General features: G+C 40.1%; 1 protein-coding gene across 2 annotated transcripts in view; it reads left to right on the top strand.

Moving 5' to 3' along the window:
• LOC132101188 (CD276 antigen-like) overlaps nt 1-19,793 on the top strand; it is a 110,582-nt gene that overhangs the window by 73,070 nt on the left and 17,719 nt on the right. Inside the window, exons 6-7 of one of the 2 annotated variants that reach the window (XM_059505917.1) lie at nt 5,735-5,788; nt 9,209-9,305. In XM_059505917.1, coding sequence (XP_059361900.1) covers nt 5,735-5,788; nt 9,209-9,231 — 77 coding nt within the window. In that variant the 3' untranslated portion in view covers nt 9,232-9,305. Of the gene's footprint in view, nt 1-5,734; nt 5,789-9,208; nt 9,306-19,793 lie in introns of those variants that run through there. The other variant, XM_059505916.1, reaches the window with a different exon arrangement.

Consider the following 19,793-nt stretch of genomic DNA (forward strand, 5'->3'; position numbering starts at 1 on the left):
TTTATATAGTGCTTTATTATGTATAGGTGTACACTCAAAGCGCTTTACAGTCACGGCAGCCACAGGACAAGGGCACTTATGTGCTGCTTTCTTTAACACACACACACACAGAGGAAGAAAGAGAGAAATAGATTGAGTGTGTGTGAGTGTGTGAGGAGCTGCAGAAGGAGTGTGCTCTTGTTTTTGTATCATATCAGGACTCAACTCTGTATAATGTCATGGGTATGACACAGGTATTACAAGGAGAGGGTGACTTATGAGGACATGTGTGTGAGTGTGTGTGTGTGTGTGTGTGAGCGACTGAGTGAATGAGTGAGTGTGTTTGGATGAGGAATCGCTGCGGAGTGTGTTTGTGTGTGTGTGTGTGTGTGTGTGAAGAGGTGCATAAGTGTGTGTGTGTGTGTGTGTGTGTGGAGGTGCAGGAGTGTGTGTGTGTGTGAGTGTGTGAGGAGGTGGAGGAGTGTGTGTGTGAGTGTGTGAGGATATGCAGAAGTGAGTGTGTGTGTGGAGGTGCAGGAGTGTGTGTGTGAGAGTGTGAGGAGGTGTGTGTGTGTGTGTGTGTGAGGAGGTGCATAAGGAGTGAGTGTGTGAAAGTGTGAGGAGGTGCAGGAGTGTGTGTGAGTGTGTGAGGAGGTGCAGAAGTGAATGTGTGTGTGTGTGGAGGTGCAGGAGTGTGTGTGTGAGTGTGTGAGGAGGTGCAGAAGTGAGAGTGTGTGTGGAGGTGCAGGAGTGTGTGTGTGAGTGTGTGAGGAGGTGGAGGAGTGTGTGTGTGTGTGTGTGAGGAGGTGGAGGAGTGTGTGTGTGTGTGTGTGTGTGTGAGTGTGAGGAGGTGGAGGAGTGTGTGAGATGGTGGAGGAGTGTGTGTGTGTGAGAGAGTGTGAGGAGGTGGAGGAGTGTGTGTGAGTGTGTGAGATGGTGGAGGAGTGTGTGTGTGTGAGAGAGTGTGAGGAGGTGGAGGAGTGTGTGTGAGTGTGTGAGATGGTGGAGGAGTGTGTGTGTGTGAGAGAGTGTGAGGAAGTGGAGGAGTGTGTGTGAGTGTGTGAGATGGTGGAGGAGTGTGTGTGTGTGAGAGAGTGTGAGGAGGTGGAGGAGTGTGTGTGAGTGTGTGAGGAGGTGCAGGAGTGTGTGTGTGAGTGTGTGAGGGGGTGGAGGAGTGTGTGTGTGTGTGTGTGTGTGTGTGAGAGTGTGAGGAGGTGGAGGAGTGTGTGTGAGTGAGTGTGTGAGGAGGTGGAGGAGTGTGTGTGAGTGTGTGAGGAGGTGCAGAAGTGAGTGTGTGTGTGGAGGTGCAGGTGTGTGTGTGCGTGTGTGTGTGTGAGGAGGTGCAGGAGTGAGTGTGTGTGTGTGTGTGTGAAGAGGTGCAGGAGTGAGTGTGTGTGTGTGTGTGTGTGTGTGTGTGTGTGTGTGTGAGGAGGTGCAGGAGTGTGTGTGTGTGTGTGTGTGTGAGTGTGTGAGGAGGTGGAGGAGTGTGTGAGTGTGTGAGGAGGTGCAGAAGTGAGTGTGTGTGAGGAGGTGGAGGAGTGTGTGTGAGTGTGTGAGGAGGTGCAGAAGTGAGTGTGTGTGTGGAGGTGCAGGAGTGTGTGTGTGAGTGTGTGAGGAGGTGGAGGAGTGTGTGTGAGGAGGTGCAGAAGTGAGTGTGTGGAGGTGCAGGAGTGTGTGTGTGAGTGTGTGAGGAGGTGCAGAAGTGAGTGTGTGTGAGTGTGTGAGGGGGTGGAGGAGTGTGTGTGTGTGTGTGTGTGTGTGAGAGAGTGTGAGAAGGTGGAGGAGTGTGTGTGAGTGTGTGAGGAGGTGCAGAAGTGAGTGTGTGTGTGGAGGTGCAGGAGTGTGTGTGTGAGTGTGTGAGGAGGTGGAGGAGTGTGTGAGTGTGTGAGGAGGTGCAGAAGTGAGAGTGTGTGTGGAGGTGCAGGAGTGTGTGTGTGAGGGGGTGGAGGAGTGTGTGTGTGTGTGTGTGTGAGAGTGTGAGGAGGTGGAGGAGTGTGTGTGAGTGAGTGTGTGAGGAGGTGGAGGAGTGTGTGTGAGTGTGTGAGGAGGTGCAGAAGTGAGTGTGTGTGTGGAGGTGCAGGAGTGTGTGTGTGAGTGTGTGTGTGAGTGTGTGAGGAGGTGGAGGAGTGTGTGTGTGTGTGTGTGTGTGTGAGAGTGTGAGAAGGTGGAGGAGTGTGTGTGAGGAGGTGCAGAAGTGAGTGTGTGTGTAGAGGCGCAGTGTAATAGATGCTGTCTGCTCCGCTGTGGCTGCAGGTTCTCTGGAGGAGATTGGTCTGGACACTCTTGTCCTCAGACTCAGTCAGACTCTAGTGTTCACTAATTCATTTTTTCCTGCTGTCATAATGTGTGTGGAGAGTTTGAGTGGATCCTAACCAGAGCGAGCAGCTCCAGAGATTGGGCTGTTATCCGGATACGGGCACCGAGAGCCACCACACAGCTCTCTGATCTCAGCTCTGGCCTCCTGCTTCACTCCATTCAGTTCTGCTCCTCCTCACTTTTGATCAAGTGTTTCTATTTATTCATCTCAATGAGAATCATCTCAAATCCTCTGTTTCGGATAACCATATTTTCTAAAAGGTATGAAATAAATATGTATAACATTGGAGGATAGATGGTTCATTTTTGTGGCTTCTGTCTTCATAGAATACACAAATTATATTACTGATATCAAATAATAATAATAATAATAATTAAAGCTGCAAGCAGCGATGAACGGGCCCTCGCACCCGGGCTCACCACCAGCGAATGGCTTTAGTAAAAAGGTGAACGGTGAGAAATATGCATTTAAAGTCATAAATACAAGTCGAATATATCAAAGTAAATTCCATATATGTTCCACTCTTCCTGTTTCCAGCAGGTGGCGCTATCATTATAATAGAATATTGGCCTTCAGATGTGTTCAGGCCAGGACTCTTATTGAACATGTGAAGTTTGGGGAAGATTGAACATTTTATGTCTGAGTTACAACAACTTCTCTTGCTGTGGCGAGACATCAAATTTTGTCATGGCACTATGGACACGCCCTTTAACAAAAACTCAAGATCTCCACAATTTAACATTACACAGGCCTTTAGATTAGACTGACCACAAAAAAATACATTAATGTCAAAAGATTTCTAGGAGTAGTTTATCACAGCATAAAACGTGTCACTTCCTGTTGCCAGCAGGTGGCGCTATGACTATAACTGAATATGGGCATGTAGATCTGTTAAGGGCAGAAGTCTTATCTAACATGTGAAGTTTGGGGCAGATTGGGCATTGTATGTCTGAGTTACAGCAACTTCCTTTTTCATGGCGAAACATCAAAATTTATCAGACTGCCATGGACACGCCCTTTAACGAAACCTCAAGATCTTTGCAATTTAACATCGCAAAGGGCTTTAGATTACATTGACCAAGTTTGGTGTTGATCTGAATAAATCTCTAGGAGGAGTTCGTTAAAGTACAACCCCTGGAAATGGCAAAAACAACACCAATTTTGCAGAGAAAATTCAAAATAACCGACTTCCTGTTGGGATTAGGATTTCGTACCAAGATACTTTTTTGTAGGTATTGGTGTGTTACATGTGTGTACTGATTTTTGTACATGTACGTGAAACGGAGCTCGAGGCGCGCTATGTTGAAAGTGTATAGGTGGCGCTATCGAGCCATTTTGCCACACCCGATGGAATATTGGCCTACGGATGTGTTCAGGCCAGGACTCTTATCACACATGTGAAGTTTGGGGAAGATCGGACATTTTATGCCTGAGTTATAACATCTTGTATTCCCATGGCGAGACATCGAACTTCGTCACGGCGATGAACGGGCCCTCGCACCCGGGCTCACCACCAGCGAATGGCTTTAGTAAAAAGGTGAACGGTGAGAAATATGCATTTAAAGTCATAAATACAAGTCGAATATATCAAAGTAAATTCCATATATGTTCCAATCTTCCTGTTTCCAGCAGGTGGCGCTATCATTATAATAGAATATTGGCCTTCAGATGTGTTCAGGCCAGGACTCTTATTGAACATGTGAAGTTTGGGGAAGATTGAACATTTTAACCTCGCACTTCCCCAAACATGTGAAGTTTGGGGAAGATCGGACATTTTATGCCTGAGTTATAACATCTTGTATTCCCATGGCGAGACATCGAACTTCGTCACGGCGCCATGGACACGCCTTTTAACGAAAACTCAAGGCCTTTAGATTAGACTGACCACAAAAAAGACATTGATGTCATAAAATTTCTAGGAGTAGTTAGTCGTAGTGTAAAATATGTCACTTCCTGTTGCCAATAGGTGGCGCTATGACTATAACTGAATATGGGCATGTCAATCTGTTCAGGTTCGGAGTCTCATCAAACATGTGAAGTTTGGCGTAGATTGGACATTGTATGTCTGAGTTATAGCAACTTCATTTTTCATGGCGAATCATCGAAATTCGCCAGGCTGCCACGGACACGCCCTTCAACGAAAACTCAAGATCTTCGCAATTTAACATCGCAAAGGCTTTTAGATTCGTCATACCAAATTTGGTGTTGATCTGAATAAATCTCTAGGAGGAGTTCATTAAAATACAACACATGGAAATGACAAAAATTGCACAAAAATTGCTCATAATATTAAAAATAACCGACTTCCTGTTGGGTTTAGAATTTTGCTCCAAGAGTCTTTTTTGTAGGTATTGGTGTGTTACATATGTGTGCCAATTTCCGTGCATGTACGTGAAACATAGCTGGAAGGCTGTTGATTTTCTTAGTATAGGTGGCGCTGTCGAGCTATTTTGCCACACCCTCTTCTGAATCCTATATCAGACGAAAATTTTCACCAAGTTTGACGCGTGTCCAAAGTTTCATGACTTTTTGAGCATGTTTAAGCCCTCAAAAATGCGATTCATTTTGGAGAAGCGGAAGAATAATAATAAGAAACAGAGCAGATACAAAAGGGTCCTCACACCATCGGTGCTCGGCCCCTAATAATACTACTACTAATAATAATAATATCAAACAAAATAAAAGTGATTTACACGTATTAAAAAAAAAATCTAAAAATTGACAAAAAAACAAATGCTTTAAATTTAAACATTTAAAAATGTAATTCTTTTAATTTAAAATTGCTTCAAAAATTAACATGATTAGAGCAAATACTTAAAAAACTATTCAGAATATTAATAAAAACTATATTAATATGTCATACTAAAATAACACTAGGTGTAGCATGTTTTATAGCACACTTGCACTTTCCATAACCTAAAAAATTCAATAAAAAAATAACGAATTTGAAAAATAACATACGGTAAATAAAACTGAGATTGTGTGAATGAAATGCATTAATCTTGTTATAATTGTCCTTTTATTGATTCACTTGCCAACATTGAATTAGTGTTGCATTGGTTGGCTGTGAGAAGAGAACAAATGGTGGACGTCATGTCAAAAATCAGATTGGATTAAAGCAGCCTAGGAAATGTACAGTAGACTGTAGAGAAAGTGATCGCAGCTTCTTGACTTTGTAAATCGTGTCATTTCAAATCTAGTGTATTTTAGAGCATACTACGTCTTTGGAAAGCTTGCTTGACTAGTCTTGATCTTTTCACATGGATTTCCTCCTGAGGGCTACAAAGGTTGAATGTTGGCAAAATCAGATATTTTCAGACATTGTTGAACTGTGTCTGTGAATGCATCTTTTGTGCATCTGCCTCCTGAGGAAAATGATGTGACTGCATTTGCTTGGAGACTCTAAACTGGTTCCTTCTCTTGTTTTTCTCCTAACAGAGGAAGAAGCCAAAGAACTCGAGGAAGCCAAAGAATTCGAAGAAGCCAAATCAGGTCAGTTACTTACAATATTTTATAGAATGTACGTATATGCAAGTTTGAATATAGAAATCTTTTGAGTGTTAATGTAAATGTACAGAATAATAGTTCATCTTGTGTTCACATGACAGATAATGTAAAAGTCTGTATGCTCGCTATTCTGGGCTCTGGCCTGACAGTCTAAAGAGTCATGGGTGAGTGTCTTAATGACTCTCAGTGGCAATGTAGTAATTATGATATTTAATGCAGCTGGGTGAAATGTGAAGGTAAATGCGATTCGAATATGAAGAGTGTAATAACAGGACTCTAGCCCTGAACAGATCTGATCTCTGCTAGAACCCGTCTCTCGTCGTCTGATCTGGATCCGTGGCTCTCCTGAGTGTTTGTGTCTGTCGAGCATCTCCGGTGAAGTCCAGAGTCCGGCTCGCTTCACCCGTGGCTTTAATGCCATTAAAGATTCATTTGACTCCTTTAGTCTGATTGAATTATTCAGCTTGGCCGTGAGCAGCACAGTTACTACTATGAGATTTTAATAAGCAGGCAGGTGAAGAGGGTCAGAGAAAGAGAGGAGAGAAAGGCTGGGGGCAGAGAGTCAGACAGAGGTGTGTGTGTGTGTGTGTGTATTTTATTTTAAATTGTAAATAATACATTCCAGAGACATAATGTTGGCAGGTTGGATTTTTCTCAAGCACAGTCTATAAACAAGATTATTTACACATCAATAGTGAAATATTGTAATGTACAGATAATTCTAAAACCTTAATAAATGGTCTATGTTTGATGTTGCATCACAAACACGTTTTACTGTAATTTTGAGGCTGTTGAATCCTACCGAGCAGCTTTCACAGCGTTTCTAAAACTTTTATTTAGCGCAGTGTTGTGTGAAACGCTCTGTACTTGCTGGGCTGCTTCATTTTCATGGAGATAGCTTTCTCTGTCATCGCTCTCATCGCCTCGCTCAAGGCTGCACCTTGAAGATGGATGGCTTTTATCACAGCCCTGTTTAAAGATTAAACTCAACAAGCTTATCATGCTATTCTTGCCTCTGAGAGCCGATGGCTAAAGATCGTTTAATTGCCTTTCCTGAATGCTTCGTTTTGCATGAGAAATAGTCATTTATGCCAACAGGTCAAGGACAGTATATGTTAGCTGTGTGTAAATATGCTTTCAACTGACCACAAACACACTGACAGGGATTTTATGAGCCAGGCAAATATTGTTGGAAAAAAGGAACAGAAATCAACTTTATACAAATTGTGAATTTTTATGATGCATTATAATACATATTGTAAAATACTTCTAATTTTTGTTGAAATTGGAGTAATGAAATATAAAAAAATATATAAAATACAAAAAAAGAAGAAAAAAAAATACAAAAACATAATAAAACTGTCAAAAAAGCTAAAATAAAAATAGAAAAAAAATATGTATTAACAAAAACTAATAAAAATGTACTAAAATGAAGATTAAAATAAGGACAATATTAATAAAACTAATAAAATTTACAAATGTACAAAAATATGACTAAAATTTTAACTACAATGAAAATATATAAATATTTAAATTTTAATAAAAATTACAAGAACAATAAAAATTGCTAACATGGAAGTAGAAAATTTTAAGCATAAAAGTACTGAAAAATACAAAAACAATAAAACTATTACTAAAATGGAAATTTAAAATAATTAAACAAAATAATTAAAATTGAAAATTAAAAATTACTAAAAATAAAACATAATAAGTGATGTGATGCTAAAATAGCCCAATGTTCATAAAAGTATTAAAGGATTAAAATATGACATCAATATAATATCTACATATTCATTGTCAATATTTGTAATATTATAATAAAACAAAATAATAATAAATCTGGTGTTGATCATGCTGTAATGCATTACTGATATTAAAGGTATAACCAGGAATGCATGTGTATTGTACGTTTGGAGTAATTTATGAGCAGACACAGCTGATATTATTATGAATTTATTATAATCCATCAATAACATCGTTACATTGCATTATACATGCAGACCATGCAGAGTGTTATAAAACTCCCATTGTGTGAGATGAAAGTATTTCCTCAGTCCTGCTCACACACACACACACACACACCTCATAACATCCTCATATTCAGCTCTAGTTCCTCCTTCATACAAACATAAGAGCAAAACATTCAGAAGTGTAGTCGCCTCGTATCCTAACACATCTATAATCATATCAGTGAACATACAGCATCTTATGAATCATGACCCGGCTGGTGCAATGGTTTTATCAGGAATTTGTGCAATTTCCAATGAACAACAAAACAAAACACTAACCCTGTGTAAATACTTTTTGGCATGTACGTTGTACCAATGGAAGCTATTTGTAAATACATGTGCACATAGTACATTTCCATATATGAAATATATTATCAGATGAAGTGAAAATGTATATGAAACCTATTTAAAATCAGAAAATATTGTTTTGCCCATATGAATATGTATGGTTTTGTGTAATGCATTTTTGGAAATATAAGTCATATGCATGTTTATCAGAAAACCAGTCAATACATGATGACATTAGTAATATAAAATTAGTAGATATTAGTATTAGTGAGGATATGAGTACATATAAAAGACATGCATGTCTTATGTCATTATGCAATTTTAATTAAGTTTCTTATATAAATAAAATATATTTAATAAATATATCAGACATGTGGTTGCTACATACAAAATATATATATATATATATATATATATATATATATATATATATATATATATATATATATATATGTGTGTGTGTGTGTGTGTGTGACATATATTAATTACATTTTTTAGTTTAAGTTGAATTTCTAAATTAAAGTCTAAAAGATGAAGTTTATAAGAAACTGCAAAGAAATAAAAAAAACAATAAAAGTGACAAAACACAAAGCAAAATAACTAAAACTTTACCTAAAATGTACAGTACAGACATAATACAGTATACATAACACACACACACACACACACACACACACATTCTTTGTTTCTCTCCTTCTGTCATTTTTATTTAATTTATCAATTTTTTTCTCCATTGACGTCATCGTTCCAGAATTTTCCATGCCGTTCATGCCGTGTCTGTCTGGCATGGGACGGGGCAACTGAAGTGAGCGCCCCAGGGATCTCCTGTGTGTCCGTGTGTGTGTTTGTGTTTGCATGTACTGTTCTGTGCTGCTTGCTCACAGTTAAATGTCACACTCCTCTAGAAACAGCAGCTGAGAGCACAGGTCTTGTGTTTGAGTGTTGGGCTGGGTGTAGACGTCAGTGTGCTCTCTGGGGAGCATGAGCCTGAGATGGTTGTTACTCGCTCAGAGCGAGTACGAGAGTACGAGTTCTTTTACTAGCCTTGAGTTGTTTACCTCTTTTTTTCATGTCCTTAAAGAAAACTCTTCTTCTGTCTTTGTTTCAGCTGCAACACCTCTAAAGAGCTAAAGTTGGACACCACAGGCAAGACTCTTTATCATTTAGCTCTGCTCAAGATATTCTGCTCTTTCACTTTTTTATTTCTATGTATATTTTCAAGAAAAAAAAAAAATATGTATATATATATATATATATATATATATATATATATATATATATATATATATATATATATATATATTTATATATTTCCCGGCATTCTGGGAAATGATGAATCCTTGTAACATGGTCCATTTATTTTATTAAATGTAATTTTAAGATGTAATGTTTGAAAGAAAGTGAAAGTGACGTGTGGCCAAGTATGGTGACCCATACTCAGAATTTGTGTTGCATTTAACCCATCCCATCCAAGTGCACACACACACACACACACACTGTGAACATTTTAGGTTTGATATTTCAAAGATTCTGAAATTGTTCCATATTATGTGTGTATGGTTATAGAGAATTCATACGGGAAAATTAAACAAGTAAATAAATAAATAAATAAATTAGTGCTGGCGATTAATCACATTGTTATGCACAAAATTAATAATGCAATCAAAAGTAGTGAATTGTGCACTTTTTTATTTAAAAAAACTGCTATATGAACAAAAGTGTAATAATATTTGGTTTGCAAACACTAAATAAAATAAGGTGCTTTTTACAGTGGTGTTCCTTTCACATAGTAGCAGTTAAAATATTTATTGTAAATCTTAACTAATGACATTAATGTAATTCATTCAATTAATGAAGGATGCAGGAAAAAATAATTAAGGTGTGCTCACACTAGTCAATCTTAACTCCAAAAGCCCGGTTCGTTTGACTAGTGTGATCAGTCCGGTTCGTTCAGCAGTCCCTGGCTCGGTTGGAAGAGGTGGGCAAGAGCGTGGTTCAGTTATATATATAGAGCAGTGAGTGCTAACCAAAAGTTGTTATATTGTGAGAGGGCCGTGTGTTACCGCATCCCATACGACTCAAAATAACAAACCACAAAGTTAACAAAACGATTCCCTCCTCTGTGTTGAACAAGCGCTCTACGTGACTATGAGCTTGTTGCATTATTTTCTGTAAAATATAGCAGTGGACAGTGGTTTGTGAATGCTATTTTATTTTTTTTTTCGTTTTTTAAATAGTTCTATCTCGGCCAAACCTTTTCCTCCTAACAAACCATACATCAATGGAAAGGGCATTTTTTGGAAAGGGGAAATTGGCACTTAAGACTGGTTTTGGGCTCCAGGGTCACAAATATGTAATTAAATCATTTAAAATGTAAAACATTTATACATATTTTCTAATGTGTATTCATAAACATGCATGTATATGTGTTACCCAGTAGGCTATAATACAAATTCCTATAGGTTTGGTGTATTAAAGATTCTGGAAATGCCCCGTATGTTGCGTGCAGGATTATGGGGAATTCACACTGAAAAATTAACAACTAAACGTAAATAAATAACTTTTTAAAAAAACACTACAAATTCTTACAATATTTGTATTTATTTATTTATTTTTTTACAAATATGTAATTAAATCATTTACAATATTAAATATTTATAAATCGAGACTTGACTATTGCAACTCATTGTATTATGGGATCAGCCAATCAGCTTTATCCCGGTTGCAGATGGTACAAAATGCGGCGGCGAGACTTCTAACAGGTACTAAAAAACGGGACCATATTACTCCAGTATTACGTCACTTGCACTGGTTACCTGTACGATACCGTGTGGATTTTAAAATTCTTCTGTTGGTTTTTAAATCTTTAAATGGTGTGGCACCTACTTATCTTTCGGATCTACTGGTAGAACATCGCCCAGCTATGTCTCTCCGGTCGTCAAACCAGAGATTATTGTGTATACCGAAATCAAACCTGAAAAGCAGGGGTGATCGTGCATTTTCAGTGGCCGCTCCAAGACTGTGGAATGCTTTACCTTTTAGTATTAGATTTGCTCCATCCTTGTCTGTTTTTAAATCTAGGCTAAAAACCTATCTTTTTGATTTAGCATATGGCTAAAGATGAAATGTACTGTTTTTGTAGTGTTTTTATATTTGTATTTTGTATTGATGTAAAGCACACTGGTCAACTGGTGTTGTGTTTAGTAGTGCTATAGAAATAAAATTGACAATTGACATAATATGTATTTATAAACATGTGTATAGACAGTATAATACAAATTTCTATAGGTTTGATATGTTGTGTGTACGGAAATGGTTATTTCTTACTGAAAATTGTAATAATTCTTACTGTATTATTCCAGTTTAATTCAGCTTAAATTTACAATTTAGCATCCTGCTGCCTCACTTGAAATTCTGGATTTGTTTCGGCGATTAAAAGCCATTTTCAATTCAATTCTGAATGGCACACAACCCGTCTGTGACAAGTGTTTTCGAGCAGCATGCTCTGCGGCAATCTCCATTTTAATAAAGTGTCATTATCTTTACTCTGTGAAGGGCGTTCAGAAGTTCCCGAAGTCTTGACATTCTGCTCTGAATAATATCCACTAGGTCAATGGTTGCCATGACAAATTCATTTCAGTGTCAAGTCATTAAAGTGGCCTGGTGGACTCTTCTCTGCCCTAGCATGCTAAGCCTGATTACTGCTAATCACCAGCCCTTTGAATCATTACAAAGTCAGACACAGGTGCAAACGTATAGGGACGAGGTTGTAGGGGAAAAAATCTATTTGAAACAGAGGGGGAGTTTGAGAGAAGAAGAAAAAAAACTGCCTGTTGCTAAGACGAGGAAATTAAATGATATATTATGCTTTCCCAGACATGTAGGAGGCAGACTGACACAGACATCGACAAGTCACACTGTTTTTAACTGCCACTCTTACGTCTTAATTACACAGGAAAGAATAAGTGATTCCGTCTCTCGTGTGAGAAATTGGCATTGTGTTTTTAATCGGAGACCGTGCCAGTGCACTGTCTAGGGACGTTAGCTAGAAACTCAAACATCGTTTAGATCACAGCCCATGCAGCAGACGTGTCCATCATATCTGAAGTAACCAGGCTGAGATTAGGAATCGTCACGGCCAGATGGTGGTTTTCTAAACAATCTTACTTTGCTTGCTGACCCGCTGCCCCTGGTGATGTCCAGTGCACCCAAGGCAACCTCAACTGCTTTGTTTCCAGATCTGTGTTTGTTTGCACTAGGCTATTTTTGGAAATTGCATCATGAACTCTTGTAAAAGGCCTGAGGCTCTTCTAGTTTCATAACATCGTCCATCTCTGCTGTTCTTCTGAGAACTGTGGGTCAGATTCATACAAATTAGATGTTCTTGACCTGCAAGAGCTGTTTGGGAGTCTTTGGGCGCATCATATAGGAAGGATATCATATGAGTCTGTTTTCAGAGGGTACGATGTAGATGGATGACGGAATGATCTTTTTCGGTGAGAATTTGCCGTTCAGTCTGTACTGCTGGTGAAAAACTTGTCCAGTTACTGGACAGTTAAACACATTTCCAAAGAAGGATGTGGGCAGCAAGGCAACAGGTCAGCTGTTTAAAAACCCTGCAGTGATTTGTGGGCAGTTGGCTTAAACCCAGACAAATCATTTAAATGATTATGATGTTGTTGTTGTTGTTGTTGCAGGGGCCATATAACCCTAAGTGCTAATTTTGGTGCGTGTTGATCTCTATTGTATTATAATTGATTTGGTGCGTGAAACACAATGCAAACTTGCTGCATTGCTGGCAGATAGCAGATTACAGGCAACATTTGGAGGGTTAGTTAGCTCTGAACCCTTCTCTGTACCCTTCAATATATCACATTAGCAAAAATAGTTTCTAATGTTCCTATAGTAAGGTTAAAAAGGTCTTTCTAGCATGAATCCTGCCTACTGTATGCTTCATCAGCTTTACATTTCTTTTCATAGTTTATACTTCTGTTGTATTGCTGTTGTATGACTCAATTGAGATTGATTTTAAGTGTTGTTTTCCCCCCTTTTAATCTAACATCATCCAACCATGAAGTTAATTTATTAAACCAAGTTTTCTCTAATTTGTTGCACCAAATTAAAATATTGTTGCTTCTGTAGTTCAAGTGGGCAATTGACATGAATATGACTGCGTAGAAAAAAAAATATATATATCTTGAACCAATTTGTTGTTTTTTAAATTATTTTTGCTGGAAAGACTTAATGTAATTGGGTGTAAAAGTTTTCAGGATAATTAAGTTCATTAAACATTTTTAAGTAGTTTGTTGTATTCTCATTTACTGGAATGTGCATTGAAAGTTAAAAGCATCATTTTTTTATCTCATGTTGACTTTAAAAGTGTGGACTTTACTGTATCTGTGTTCAGCCTCATAGCAGTTTCAGACTGACGTCTAATCAGAAGCAGATTAGATACATGTGCTCTTCGCCTTGAGTCGGCCCTAGTCTTTCTATCACTTATCAAAACAGAAATAGAGGAAGCCACAGGCACATTGGGTTCCCTCTTGTTCTGGGGACATTTGTGAATGTCAGTGCATTTGTAGTGGGAACCTGACACACATCAGAGAGCTGTTATCAGTCTTCAGATGATCCCACGAGAAGCCCCTCTGCAAACTGTAGATGGAAAGCTTCTCTGATGCTTTGCAGGTGCTTCATGTCCACTTTTTTCCTTTTTACAGTGCTGCATTGTAAATTGCATCATGACTGCGACTAGTTGATAGCTGAGCTCATTTTAGTTGGGAGATCCTCTTTATAGACACAATCTCCAGTTGACTCGACTAACTCCTCAAGTTGAACTATAACTGTATGCCACAGTGACAATACTAGTGTGCCGTCAAGACTGTTTTACATGTGATCTACTGAATTCCCATCATTGTTGCATAGCCTTAAAGGAGGGATTTGTGATTTTGAAATCATCCAAAATAATGTTAAATGTATAAGTGATCTGAGTACTGAAATGATCCCATCATACACTTAGTTTTCAATATAAAAATTGCATTTTACCATAATTTGATCTGAAAGAAAAAATAATAATAAAAGTAATAATTCTAATGGGGATCAATGATATTTCTGTCAGAGTTTTGTTAAATTCTCCTCCTAGGAATGTTCCTCACATCAGCCATCCCATGATTGTGTCTGTGCCTAAAACATTTGTAAAACTGCACTTTTATAATTTATTTAACATCAGAAGAGCATTAGAAAATGGCAGCTCCTCCATTAAAGGGGTGGTTCGGGATTTTTGATGCTAATAGCACACATTTATCTAGGTCAGTGGTTCCCAACCTTTTTCAACTCGCGGCCCACACAAACAAATACATATGTTTGCGCGGCCCACTGCAAAAAAATAAACTGACCCCGCTGTTGGGTTAATAACTTAGTACTCAGAAGCTAGATTGTTAAATGTATTTATTGAATGAACTAGGGCTGTGCGTTATTAAAAAAAAAAAAAAAAAAAAAAAACTATCGCCATTTTTGATCAATTTTGCGATTTCAATTTTAATCACAATTTTCACACACACAGATATGCCTTACAGTCATAAATGCAGTCAGGATGATTTTGAAACATATTTCCAAAAGAAAACCAAGTAGAGCTTTATCAAAAAGTTGTTACGTCTCTAGAACAGACATAAGTCAAAATTATCACTATAGTAAAGATGTAACAAAATGTATAGACTTATGGCAAACAAAATATAAATAAATAAATACCGTGTCCACTGACCTTTTTTTCTTTTTTTCCATGCATTGTTCATAGAGCTCATTAATTGAAGCAGTGCCTCTGTTGAAATAGATTTGTTATTCATTATACAGGTTCACACATAATCTGTTTGCAGTGTGTATACAGTATGTGTATGCGGTCAGCAGCGAGAGTGCGTAAATGTAACGCGAAAGCACATTAAAACAATGCACGAGCGCGAATCTCTCTATTCGCACGCGGATTTCCTTTGCTCTATCCCAAAACCAGACGTGCTTGCTCAGATACACGCTGCTCTCGTCCGGAGAGAGTGTGCGCACTTAAAACATGTCTTCTCTCACTTAAACTGCGCCCTGTGCACTCACAACTCTCTCTATGCTCATGTGCTAGATATTATTTTCGCACTTTTTTATTTTTAGCCTTTTACTGCGTGCAGTGTGAACGCTCTGATCCGTTAACATGGGCTCGGAAAAAAGGCGCATCACAGACAGTGTGTGAACCTGGAGTTGGGCATATGCCCAGTCTGTTCTGTTCTCGCGTTGCATTCTGATTGGATCGGATAGCATACTGCGGGAGGTCAGGACCATGGAAAATTATACTATAAAGCGATTTAGAAATCGCGCACGCTCAAATCGTGAGTTTATGACGATTTAGATTAATCTCGCCTTGGGCACCAAATAACTTAGAGCCGGCCCTGCTTGTTTGAATTTGTTGTTCTGTAGCATATGCAGCAAAAATATCTAGGAGTAATTGGTGGTTTATTCTTAAACCAATCAGCGAGCACAAATAGTGGAAGCATAGTAACAGTTTAGTATTTATTTTTTGTTATTTAATTTTATATATGAAATTATGTTATTATGTTATGACATTTTTACATATATTAATAACAATATTATTATTTATTTTAAAAGTAATTGGCGGCCCACCTGCAATACCACCACAGGTTGAAAACCACTGATCTAGGTTTAACTTTAAACTATTTTTATATACTTGAACTGTTTTAGTATATCTATAGATATTATTTTAGGCAAGTCGTGATGATTTGAAAAGGCAAAATTGATCAAACTACACTGAAAAAAATATTCATTGAATTTACTATTTTTTGTTTAGCGGTTGCAATCGATTTATTTTAGCTACATTTAAATAAACCAATGTAGTTTAGACTAAATAGTCATTGAGTATAGAGATCGAAAGTATTTACTGAAAGACCACGGAATTGAGATATATGGCGAAAACCTATAGAAAGATCAATAACTGAACCTTCCCATTACAGTGACTTCATCCTTCAGTTTAGAAGCCTAGACACTGAATTATTTTGTAAAATTAGTATCTAAAGCCCCCTCTGAGTCCGACCCACACCTCAACGTGGTGAGGGGGTGAACAGTCAAGTAGGGGACTGCCTGCTTGGGCTATACCATCAGTGATGAAGGTGCTCGCACTGAAGTATCACCCAGGGCGTCACGCGTGGTGGAAAGGCCTTGCAGGAACCCTGAAAATGACTGGCTAAGTGGGCTCCGGCAAAGACTGCCATGGTGTCTTCTGGCTATAACTCGGCACGTCACGACATTGGCGAAGACAGCACTGCAGTTGAGCAGTTACAAGCCACTCTAGAGGGCAGTAGGGTTCCCATCCTGGGATCACTTCCGGCCAGCTTGCTGCGCCAGCAGTCACTAGGGCAAGTGGCATCGGGTGCAGGAGGAGGATTCCACTGGGAGCACTTAGTCACAAACCTGCACGTAGGCGGCCTGGGTGTGATGGTCGTCTGATGCTGACCTGGAATGACAGCACCATCCGTATCCTGCCCAGGTGACAGAGCAGCCTTTTTTAGGGACAGCGCTGCTCTCTTCCACGGAAGAAGGGGATAGAAAAGGTTCCCTAAACATCGCTCATTCCACTTGAGACCATCTGAGTATCCAATTCTGCGGTAGACAAAAAGTACAAAAGATAAAGACTAAACTGCGTCTAGCCTCTTGGAATGTGCGCACACTTTTGGACTCTGCCGAGCGTCACGAACGGAGAACTGCAATCATTGCCCGTGAACTGGAGAGACAGAATCGACATTGCTGCTCTCAGTGAGACGAGAATTTCTGGAGAAACCAAACTCACAGAAGTCAACGGCGGCTATACATTCTTCTGTATTGGGCAGCCCGATGGTCAGCCAAGGCAGGCTGGAGTTGGATTTGCAGTGAAGATATTATTGCTACCACTCTTAGAAGTGCAACCTCGCGGCCTGTCGCCAAGGTTGATGACCTTGCAGCTGATGCTTAAGAATGGCAATAGTGCTGTTTTGATTAGTGCCTATGCACCCACAATGAATGCCAGTGATGACCAGAAGGAGTCTTTCTATGAACACCTTAACACTGCCTTACGCTCAGTGCCTCATAAACACCGGCTCTTCCTTATGGGAGATTTCAATGCGCATGTGGGACGTGATGTCATTGCATGGCCCAAAGTCTTGGGGCAACACTCAGTAGGAAACGAGAACACTAATGGTACGCTGCTGCTGGAGAGATGTGCGCAACATGAGCTGGCGATCACAAACTCTTTCTATCAGCAGGCGAACAAGTACAAGACCACGTGGCAACATCCTCGATCAAAGCACTGGCACATGTTGGATTACATCATCACCCGGCAGGAACATCTCAGGGAGGTCCATATAACTCGAGTCATGCGAGGCACAAGCTGTTGGTCTGACCACCGACTGCTGCGTAGTGTGATGTCTCTGGACCTAGCTCCATCTCGTCAACATAAAGCCAAAAGGCAAAAGCGACTGGATGTTTCTAAGCTTTGTGTTGACTCTTGCCATACTAACTTCTGTCAGATTCTTTCAGACAGGCTCAGCACACTGGATAATCAAGCTGCCAATAATGCTGAGGAGACATGGTCCAAAATCAGAGATATCAAGTACAACACAGCTGCTGAAGTCCTCGGCTTCACCACATCCAAACATAAGGACTGGTTTGACGATCAGGATGTCGAAGCACAAGCCCTGTTGAACACAATGCACACAGCTCACTTGGCATGGGTCAATGATAAATCTAGCACTGCAAAGAAGTCAGCATATACTCGAGCAAGAAATACAGCACAGACCTGCCTGCGTGAAATGAAGAACAGATGGTGGCAGTCAAAAGCTGAGGAACTTCAGTCTGCTGCAGACCGACATGATATGAAGACATTCTATCGTGGTCTTAAGACAGTCCATGGGCCCCTGAGAGCTGGTTCTACACCTGTACGTGCTATTGACGGAACCCTACTTACTGACAAGGCTGAGATCCTCAGACGCTGGGTCGACCACTTTCAATTGGTATTGAACCAGCCAGCTGCTTTTGATGACTCCGTGCTTGGTGACATAGCGCAGCGGCCAACGGCCTCAGACTCGAAGAAATCGCACGTGCCATTGAGCAGATGCCCCCTGGTAAAGCCCCGGGTTTTGATGGCATTCAAAGTGAGGTGCTGAAGGAAGGCGGACAATCTCTTCTTGCCGCACTCAACGCATTATTCTGTAAAATATGGAGCGAGGAAGCTGTGCTTCAAGATTTTAAAGACGCATTGATTGTTCACATCTACAAGCGCAAGGGAGACTGAGCCTGTTGTTATAATCATCGTGGCATCTCGTTGCTCTCCATTGCAGGCAAAGTTTTGGCACAAATTCTGCTGAACCGCCTCCAACAAAACATTCATGACAGTGAAATCATCCCGGAAAGTCAGTGTGGATTTCGTGTAGGCCGCGGTACTATGGACGTGGTGTTTACTGCTAGGCAGATCCAGGAGAAGTGCCGAGAACAACACCTTGACCTTTATATGATCTTTATTGACCTCACAAAAGCCTTCGACTCAGTTTCCCGCACCGGGCTTTGGCTCATTCTTCATAAGGTTGGATGTCCAGAGAAATTCATTAATATCGTCCGTTCATTTCATGATGGCTGCTTGGTCAGGTTCTGGATGATGTCAAACTGTCTGACCCACTGGCACCAAACAAGGCTGTGTGCTTGCCCCACTGTTATTCAGCATCTTCTTTTCCATGGTGCTGTCCGTGGCTTTTAAGAACTGCGACATGGGCATTCCAATCCAGTTCCGTACAGATGGCTGTGTCTTCAATCTACGCAGGCTCCAGGCTCATACAAAGACACATTCAGCAATTCTGCGTGACCTCCTATATGCAGATGATTGTGCACTGATGGCGCACACCCTTACCGAAGCTCAGTCACTATTCGATCGTTTTAGAACTGCAGCTTCTAGGTTTGGGCTTACTGTCAGTCCTGGACCATTTATCGGCGGCAGATTACCAAACTTGATCAGTTCCATATGCGCTGTCTCCGTCGTATTGCACATGTTAAATGGCAGGACAAGGCCCCAAATACTGAGGTACTTCAGACCTGTGGCATCACTGGTATTGAGGCCTTCCTGCTTGCTGCGCAGTTTCGCTGGTCTGGACATGTTGTACGTATGGCAGACTCACGCCTACCGAAGCAGGTTTTTAATGGACAGCTCCAGAGTGGCATGCGCTCTCAAGGAGGGCAACTAAAACGCTACAAGGACGGCCTCAAAGCCAATTTGAAACTGTGCAATATGGACCCAAATGACCTTGAAGAGATGGTTGCAGACAGGACATCATGGCGAGCACAGTGCCACACTGCCATACACTCCTTTGAGCTCAGCCGTATTGTTACTGCTGTAGACAAACGAAGACGCAGAAAGCACAATGCCTTAACATCTAGAACAACATCTAGCCAGTTTGTGTGCGACACCTGTGGCCGGTCATGTGCGTCAAGGATCGGCCTCTATTCACATCGTAGGACGCACCAACAACAACAACTGTGACGAGATCTGTCGTGTCGACAGCTCAGACCAAGATATATTTCCTCCAGAAATCATTCTAAAATGTTGATTTGCTGCTCAATAAGCATTTCATTACCAATGTTGAAAACAGTTGTGATGCCAAATATTTAAATATTTATTTATG

The sequence above is a fragment of the Carassius carassius genome, chromosome 23, assembly GCF_963082965.1.
Source record: "Carassius carassius chromosome 23, fCarCar2.1, whole genome shotgun sequence".
NCBI classification, from domain to species: Eukaryota; Metazoa; Chordata; class Actinopteri; order Cypriniformes; family Cyprinidae; genus Carassius; species Carassius carassius.